The sequence below is a fragment of the Nicotiana tabacum genome, chromosome 8 (genome assembly GCF_000715075.1).
Source record: "Nicotiana tabacum cultivar K326 chromosome 8, ASM71507v2, whole genome shotgun sequence".
In the NCBI taxonomy this organism is placed as follows: Eukaryota; Viridiplantae; Streptophyta; class Magnoliopsida; order Solanales; family Solanaceae; genus Nicotiana; species Nicotiana tabacum.
Genome location: NC_134087.1, coordinates 186,329,028 through 186,338,577, shown reverse-complemented (window position 1 = coordinate 186,338,577; position 9,550 = coordinate 186,329,028). Strand labels below are relative to the sequence as shown.

The 9,550-nt window shown below is 34.5% G+C and overlaps 1 protein-coding gene across 1 annotated transcript; it reads right to left on the bottom strand.

Annotated features, from left to right (window-relative positions):
• Nucleotides 1-1,081: 1,081 nt before the first annotated feature.
• On the bottom strand, nt 1,082-5,645 carry LOC107783304 (uncharacterized). Its single transcript, XM_016604277.2, has 5 exons — nt 5,227-5,645; nt 2,860-2,955; nt 2,710-2,758; nt 2,359-2,472; nt 1,082-1,467 (listed from the first exon to the last, which is right to left on the bottom strand). Exons 1-4 carry the CDS (start codon nt 5,530-5,532, stop codon nt 2,384-2,386), a joined length of 540 nt encoding a protein of 179 aa, XP_016459763.2. The 5' UTR covers nt 5,533-5,645; the 3' UTR covers nt 1,082-1,467; nt 2,359-2,383.
• Nucleotides 5,646-9,550: the final 3,905 nt, after the last annotated feature.

Genomic DNA, 9,550 nt, shown 5'->3' with positions numbered 1-9,550 from the left:
TGTCTTAGAATTAAACACTTGAGAATTGTGAAGTATATTTTTAAGAATATCTTGTATTATTTTTTTAATGTTTAGATATTAGTTTTTAATCAACTTTAAGAGATGTTTTCCATCAAATATAAAATTAATTCGGGAAAGAATTATTCCAGCAAATATGAAACCAATTGTGATAGCTTTATTAACATTAGTGTATTACTATATATTATAATATTTCATAAACTTTATTTTAGACATATTAAATTAAATTTTATAACTTTTTAGCGCGAGCAATTATTTTAGACATATAAAATTTAATATGGTCTAATTGTCACTTTTTATAGGTATCACGTACCACTTGTCATATTTTGCAAGCAAACATTTAAATAACTTGAAAAGACTTGAATATAATCGATGAGCATGTCTAAAGAATATTTTTAATTCTAAGCCACTAAAATTTGTTAAATTCTAAAATTTTAAGGAGCCTAGAGGTGAAGAAAAGAAAAGGAAATAATATTCATTAAACATGCCCTAAATCATTAGAAGCATAAAAATAAAATAAATATAGCAGAGAAGGGAAAATCAAACTTTAAGTGGGAGATAAAAGTACTAATTAATAAGAGAGAAGAAAATTTTATCATAATTTATTCACTCATTCGAACAACCTTAACCAAATTCAAAAAAGTATATAGTTTAGAATACTTTACTAAGGATAATATACATACTATATGGTATATAGAACACTTGATACTTGGGTTAGTATTTTTTTACTCCAAGAACATCGTCTATAAAGAGATATTAGGTCAGATACAAACATAACATATCATATTATCTTTATAAAAATATATTAAATACAAAAGTTATATAATTAACCTACATAAATTTTTAATTTTTGCTAGTTCAGAAGATACTCAATAACTCTGCATTCAACTATTTCGCCAATGTAACATTTATTTTTCAATTTAAATAAATATTATATTTATCTCAACGTCAATTGTTATTGCACATAATTTATTCTTATTCTTAATTTTATTCATTTTTTTAATAGACTCAAAAAACACGTGCAACGCACGTACACTAAAGCTAGTTATAAGAAAAAAGAACATCTCCAATTTTCTTTTCTTTTCAAATACCTTCTGTTTTATGGTGTAATATAACACCTTCGTTTCATGTCGCATATACACGAAAGTAATGTTCTAATAGAAAATTACCAAATTAGGCCAATATAAGGCTGGGTGAACCGGGAAGCTGGTAGTCAGTCACTAGTCAATGCATCTAGAAGATATGAATTTAACAAGACTAACTGACTAAGCACTCAAATTTGCATGTTATCTATATTCCTCAAGAAACTGCAACTGTAAGCAAAAAGGAGTTCGAATTTTCATGGATGATTTTATGTCGTAAGCAGGCCTCAAAAGATAATCACTTGAACTATCTCCATTTGCTCCTACATTGTCTTCGTTAATGTAATTCAGAGTAACTAGATTCCACCTATCAAGAAATTATATACCTCAAATTAAAATGGATTATGAGTTTCTGAAAAATGTCAATCAAAAGCGGATGACAATGCTTTATATCAGACGGACAGATAACATTTGATCAACCAAAAAAATATAATACAATAAACAATGACAAAACAAGAACGAAATACCCATATCGATACAATAAAAAAGGCAACTGGGCTTCTCATCAGCTCAGCTGCTATCTGAAGATGATTTATTATCATTTAGAGTTTCAACCTCAGAGAAATATACTGGCTTAGTGCTCAAATTTCTGCATAAAAATGATTAGAGTGAAATCATGGAATTTTATCTGGATGCTTGAAGGCTTGAAAGGTAGAAACGGATCATTCCGCAAGGATCCAAGCACACAAAATGAGTTTGGAAGAAATGATTTCAAATCGTTATCCCTGATTTGATATTTCCTTTTTATAAGAGCTAAATTCTATTTTCCACTTCTTGCTTAAGTTTTAACAGAGTCCTTCAAGGAAATAAATGAAATAATTGCAAGAAACATTAACCAAACGGAAGTTATGACGACGGTATTAAGCAATCTAGATCTTGTCAAGTCGTCAATATGGCCATACAGATAAGGAGAAAGGATTTCAGTGTCATTTCCCCCAGGTATATTTCACGATATTTAAAACGAATATGCCATGACAATCTACGCTTTTATACCAGCTACCGTATTGTTCTGATGATCTCGTACTACCATTGAAAGGAAAAAATTCCTAACTCAGGTTCCATATACCAGGTAAAATAATAACATAGTTATAGGAAAGATAACTAAAACACTTATCGCCCCATATAATTCTTAGTTCAGATTTTGCGAAACATAAAATAGATACAAGTACAAAAACAATCAAGCAGCAAAAGAAATTACCTTAATGCCAATGCCTTCAACAAGCTTAAGTTGAATGGATCCCATAACGGTTCCTGAGAGCATCTATGGCTTTCTCAACGGATTGTGACAGCTCGGGGATGGTTTGTTTGCAAACTGTAAAGTATGTCAACAAGTTTATAAGATGTTCATCCGAATCCGAAAGGCAATTCAGAAGAATTTACTACACTTTTGGCCAAGCCAATAAAGAAAGAATTAGAAAATACAGTCAATTACTTCATCTGCTTATCGTATTCAAGGTTATTATTGTGTTCGATTGTCAAAAACTTGCAGCATATAGTTGCATTTACTAAAAAGCATATCCTCATAGTTGGCAAAAGGCTAAGAACTTACGACGAGATCCACTAGCTTGAAGATCTGCCATGAATGTAGAATATGAAGCCTAGAGAGGAAAAATTAAATTAACTAACGGTAATGGCACAACAATTGAGATTAAATAGGAGCAGACTTGTTAAAGGCAATAGCAGATAATGGAAGATTTACCTTCATTGCCTCCCTGCCTTCGCTGAATCGGTCAGACATCTTTTTGTACTCCTTTTCTGCTTCATCTGCCACTTGATGGCATCCTTGTGTCTGAATCTGTTTAATTACCCAAATATTAAAAGGAAAATAAAGAAATAACAAATTTACAACAGATATGAAAAGGCTCTGGTATGTGGAATATGCTATATTATCTGAATGACTCTGTCATGGATGGTTCTTCTAGCCCTTTTAATTTGCTTAAGAAGTTGAAGTTACAACATAACAATGTAGAGAGCCAACGAAAGAAAACTACTTACACTAAAATTAAAACCCAAGTTCAATGGAATTATGAAACAATGAAAAATCATGTAGCAACAACGATTTTCCTTAATTTTATTTATCCAAAGCTTGATGGAAGCTTGAAAAGAATGAGATCAGCTTACAGCAGACAAACTTCTAATCCTTGTTTACTTTATTTTAGGCCAATAACTCAAAACTGACCTAATCTCATAGAGCTTATAAATGTTTTTTTTTGTTTCTAATTTCAGTAACAAAACTAAGGTGTTAAATCTAGATGCTCTTTCTTACTCAAATGACATGATTGAAGACCATTACTTTGCATTTAACAAGCTACAGGTTCTATTATAGTGTTCCCAATGTGATATATCTGGTTATTTTCCATCAAACAAATCGCGGACAAGATCATTACTTCATCGGAAAAGGAAACTCATATCTCCTGCAAATCTGTTATATATCCTGTATACAGGTAAAACCGAGCCCGATGCTCGATCGGGCACCTGAAGCAATAGACCGGAGTCGGCACATCTGTATCTGAGTAGAAATCGAAGTCACGGATAACACCTGTCTCGATATCAAAGTTCAGGGCTCGATCTAATGTCCAACATAGTTAGCCGAATCGGGATATGATAAATATCGGACTCGAAAGCAATATCAAAGCCGGCCATCGAAATCATCAGACTTGCCCTCGAGTTTGTCGAGGACATAACCGATCCTATTCTCAACGGCCTCGAAGATAAGACCTGCCAGCTCAGTCGACATAGATCCGTAACTAATCATTATGGCATAAATCACGGGATTGGCCAAAAAGAGAGCCAATGGTCCACTAAATCAAGATTATTATTTCTTATAATATATTACCTAAAAAGGTAGATTCTGCCCCAATAAATAAGAGGGGACTGAGTTACTCATGGGGACATTGTAATAGATATCAAAGCAATATACTGTTAGTTTTGGCTCCAACTCATTTTTGCTCTGTCTTTCATAATCTCATTATCATTGGCTAAAGGGAAATCAATCTCATAAGGCTAAGGTTTGCTCAATTTGTGAAGGTTGTATCTATCTTTCTACAGTTTATTTCTACGTTAATCTAATTTCTCTCCCTTGTATCAATTTATATCACGTATCCTTAGAACCGCGTATAAATTCAATTGTTATCTGATTTTAAGGGTAAACATATCCTCTTCCAATAAAGTGCAGCAAAATATTCTGGTTCATTTTTAAAATCAAAGCACAAAAACTGCACTAATTGTCGTACAAAATGGACAAATGATTTGGTATTTTAACATTGGAATCTCACTCAGAAGATCCTAAATTAACACTTCAGTGCTATATATCGCTATGTCAACAGACAATTTCCCAGAACTTGGCGTTAAGCTTGAATATTTGTGAGGGCCAAGAAATCTAGATATCCTATGCAAAGTATACACATTTCAGTCCATCATTGAGCCTATTCATATTTAGCAAAAAGAACAGCTTTACTATGCTTAAAGCTTATCTACCTGGCACTAAAACAGTTCTGAGAGGAATACTTATAACAAATCTAAGATTCTGAGTAAATCAGAATACAGTAACCATCCGTCGGATGATTAAACTTTGATAGTCGGGAATGATCTAGAACATTCACTATTCAACTTATTGAGATCATTACACTAAGTTTCTTACACCTAACTTCTTAGAAGCTGCATCTCAAAACGCAAAAGCAACATCAAAACAGAGAGAACAACAATTTGTTTCCGGTACAACTCATGCAAGTTCTTAAACTAGATCAATAAAGCGGAAGCAGCTGACAGATCACCGAATTGAGAAATTTTGCTGGAAATCACCACATATCACACATAAATACACACACACACATACATATTTACGTATGCATAAGGGCTAACTCCACCACTGACCTAAGCACTAGCAAATGGCAAGAGCTTATGCTCTAAAGTAGAAAGATGAAACACAGAAAATCACGAATATAAAGTCATCTTCATGAATCATGATCTATGGTTAAGTGTGTAAAACACACACACACACACATACAGAGAGAGAGAGAGAGAGAGAGAGAGAGAGAGAGAGAGAGAGAGAGAGAGAGAGAGAGACCTTGAGACGTTTCTGAAGGCGAGACTGAGAAGCCTCGAGATCCTTAAGAATCTCCATATGCGATCGCTCAACCTGGCGCTTAATAGAGTCCAATCGAGACGATGCGAATTCCTTCAGATCCGCAATCGTCTTCAGATTTGTGACCGACACAGGGGAACCACCGGCAGGCTTCACCTGCTCCGGACTTGAAATATTGAAGCTCTTCTTTCCAGTTGTCCTCTTCTTCTTCTTCTTTGACGATGACGATGTCGGCGTAGCGTTGAACATATTGAAATTGAACTCGAATGGCTTCGGAGACTCACTCATCGACTGGACAGGACTTCCCGCCGATGACTTCCTCGTCGATCTCGATCTCAATCTCTTCTTCTTCTCTTCTCGAAGTTTCTCTCTGAAATGCAAATGACTGCTGCTAAGTTGAATTTGGGGCTTTTATACTGGCGGGTATATTCAAAATTTGAAATTGCCACGTGGAAGTGAAGCTCGAGAAGCCGCTGATCTGATATATCGTGCAAATCATAATAAAGTACACGCAGTAGATACAAAATGCAAAGAATTCAAAAAAAAAAAAAAATACTTTAAATATCCATGTAAAATCAATTTTTACCTCCATGGCAGCAAAATTATCCAATTTTTTTATGTTATAAAAACATCTTTTGGTTATAACGTGATATTTTACTAGACATGAATTCGTAGAAAAATCTCTCATTTTTTTTAAATTTTAATGAAATTTTATGATTCAATATTCTCAAATGGATGTTGTTTGACCAAAAAGTGTTGAACCTTATGATTAAATCAATTAATAATGAGAAGAAGGATAAATCTTAGTTAAGCATAATCAACTTCAGATCTAAAAGTATATAGAGATCATGATTGGAAAGCAGAAACATTCTTGACTCATTAATGTTACAATCTTATTTTTTGGTTAGAAAAAAGAAATAATTTACATCCTTCACCGGAAGAGATTGTAGGAGAAAGAGTAGGGATGAGAAGTCCCCCTTTTTCCGAGAATCCCCTTCTATATATAGTTCTTGGAGTCTTACTGTGTTCTTCGACCAATGTGCTTTCGTATGACGGCCTCCTTCGGCGTTATTCGAATACCGCCTTTACTTGTCACACACTCTCTATGATTTGATTGGTATTGATCGTGATGCTTTTCATTATTTCGCCATCTGGACGAGGTCCCAGCTTGGTCGATCACTATGGTCAGATTTTGACCCATACAGATGTGTATCTTTAGAATTGGGAAAGTGAAATTTCGCATGTTTATTATTTCTCTATCCAATTTTAATTCAAAAAAGAAATTTGGATTAGTTCAAAATATTCTCACTTTTTCCATATTTAAAAGAAATTTCTACAAACAATATAGAATAATAGTTAATATAATATCAAGTTACATGTCTTTGGGAATGCATCTAGCCAACAATTATTCCACTAAAATATCAAAATTTTATTCTCACATTTTCCTAATGTATGAAGACTTTTCCAATGGTAATATGGTATAATATTAAATCTGAAAATTGTCATTATTTCTATCAAGTGGTAAGAATATTAACAGTCACAAAGGTGGGATAAGGTCTGCATGCATTCTACCCCAAGACCTTATTTGGTGGGATTACACCGGGTATAATATTGTTATTGTTGTTGGTAAGAATAATGATAGCCACGTCGAGTGAAAAGCAACACCCTTTATCTCTAACCCATTTTAAGTCATATAATATGGTGGTTTAATTTTGGAGATTTGTAATATGACTAACCTTTTGGCTTCTTGAGGGGTCCACCATGTGATAGATATTGGCACATGCCAAATTCACTTGCTCGCAAATTCAACTTGGGGACCAAGTTTTGTCATTGTGTGGTGGGAGATTAAAATTCTACTGTAGCATTCTTTGAGCCCAAGGCTTTCTTACCTATAAATAGAGGAGTTTCTCCTCAGTTGAAGACACACCAAATTCTACAACTTTTCACTCTTGTCTTTCTTTCTCCTCCTTTATTTATTAAGAGTATTTTGTAAGAGAGTTGAGTGTTGGGAAACACTTGTGTGAACCTTTTCTTTGGAGTGATCTTATGAGGTTATTCTTTCGGGGTTATTTGGGACTAATTAGAGTATTTACTCTAATTTTGTACTCTTGTTGGTATAGTAAAATTGCTTCTGTCCGCTTGTGGACGTAGGTCTCCTTGACCGAACCACGTTAAATTTGTATCTTCTTTATCTGCTTTAATTACCGTTATTATCAACTTCTATTGTCTTTGTTATTGTCATTATAACGTTGTTTGACTAAATTCAGCACTACTCAGGTTCCCGATCCTAACAAATTAGTATCAGAGCCGGATCTAACCGGGTTAGTTTAAATAGCCAAAATGACTCTAATAAAGACTTATGTTGAGAAATTTGACCAAGTACAAACTTTGAAATGTGACAATTAAAGATGGAATCTATCCTAATTCAGGATGGCATAGATTTGGCACTACAAGAAAAGAAGAAGAAACCGGAAAAAATGACGGACGAGGAGTTTGCCGTCATTGACAAAAGGCAAAAACAGGTATCATTTTAAACTCTCAAATGAGGTTTTGCGTGAAGTTGCTACAGAAAGCTCAGCCAAAGGCATATGGGAAAAGCTGAAAACCCTATATATGAAAAGAACAGTAGAAAATAGGCTTTACCTGAAGAAAAAACTCTACACTTTTCGTATAGCTGAAGGTACCTCTATACTTACACCTCTTGATACTTTTGATTCTCTTCTTATGGATTTAAGTAACATAGATGCTGAAATCAAAGATGAGGATCAAGCCGTATTATTGCTTGTTTCTTTACCCCAGTCGTTTAAGCATATAAGAGATACTATGCTCTATGGAAAGGATAATATCTCTTATAAAGATATCAAATCTATTTTGAAATCAAAAGAACAAATAGATAGAGATATTACTGGGGAAATGAGTAGGAACCAAGGGGAAGGCTTGTTTGTAAGAGGTAGATCCAATAAGAAAGATTTAAGTAGTAACAGACATAAATCAAGGTCAAAATCCAGATATAGAAATGTCATGTGCAAATACTGTTATAAGAAAGGCCACATTATTTCTGAATGCTTTAAGTTGAAAAACAAAGAAAAGCATACAGAAAAGAAAAATGAGCACAAAGATATTGACACTGCCGAAGCAAGTGTAGCTGCCGATAAGACTGAGGGAATTATTTTTTTAGCAACTAATAATAGTTTCAAATCTAACAATGAGTGGATTTTAGATTCGGGTTGTTCTTATCATATGTGTCCCGATCGGGATTTATTTACTACATATGAAGCTATTAGAGGCGGAGTTGTCTTGATGGGCAACAATGTTGCCTTACAAAGTTATTGGAAAAGGTACAATCCGAATCAAAATGCACGATGGTATGTGTCACGCCCCCTTTTTCCCTCTTTGCATCGGAAAATCGAGTTTATGATATTTTTTTGGGGTAGGACTACTCATTCCTTTTGGGAACTGGGTTTGCATTTGAAGAGTCGTCACCTAATAATTTAAGGTGCATTAGGACACCTATAGGGTTCATTTCTAAGTTTGTTTGATAACCAGAGGTAGGGTAAGGGCTTGAAATTATCCTAAGGGGAAGGTGTTAGGCACCCCTCAGGATCCACTAGTGTGGTTCCCGGCCAGACAGTTTTGTGAATTTTGTACAATTAGCAAACAGACAAGTATAGGCTCAAGTAGTAGGGGATTTAAGTTTAAACACATAAGACTTCGAAAACAATTGTTAAAAAGCGAATTTGAAAAAGGAGTTACATTTTACAAATACTTGAGAATGTAAAGGGAAACAGGGGGTCCTAGGTTTATTTATAATATGGATCACATCAATGGATACCCGGTATGATACTCCTCAGAAGAGGGGATGCACGTGGTATTAACGCACCGGTCATCATATCTATATCTACCCTTCCCACCCCGTTAAGGTACTAAAGCGCGAATTGGTCTCGACCTCTATTGCATGCTATTACCCGTCCCGTTCCTATCAGTCCCGGAGGAATTTAGGACTATTATTCCTATAAGAGGGAGGATTTTAGGCTGACTCTTAGGTTTTAAAGGTAAAAGGCTAAGGCGACATACAAAACACGTAGGACTGCATATTAAGGGAAACATATAAACAAATAAGAGGCTCATATATACCTCCGCAGACATTACACATAAATAGCATGACTTAAACACAGTTAGGGTCATAATTTAAAGTACTAAGGCAGGGTGTTTTAATTGTTGAAGCGGACCAATTTATTACATAACTCAGATAAGAAGTCTGAATCAGACATGCCTGCTGGTTGTAGCAGTTGCCAATTAAACAAAG

Coding starts and splice junctions, on each gene's coding strand:
- LOC107783304 (XM_016604277.2), bottom strand. CDS start 5,532: ATGAGTGAGTCTCCGAAGCCATTCGAGTTCAATTTCAATATGTTCAAC. Junction 2,956..5,226: donor GCCTTCAGAAACGTCTCAAG/GTCTCTCTCTCT, acceptor GTAATTAAACAG/ATTCAGACACAAGGATGCCA. Junction 2,473..2,709: donor TCAAGCTAGTGGATCTCGTC/GTAAGTTCTTAG, acceptor CATACTTTACAG/TTTGCAAACAAACCATCCCC.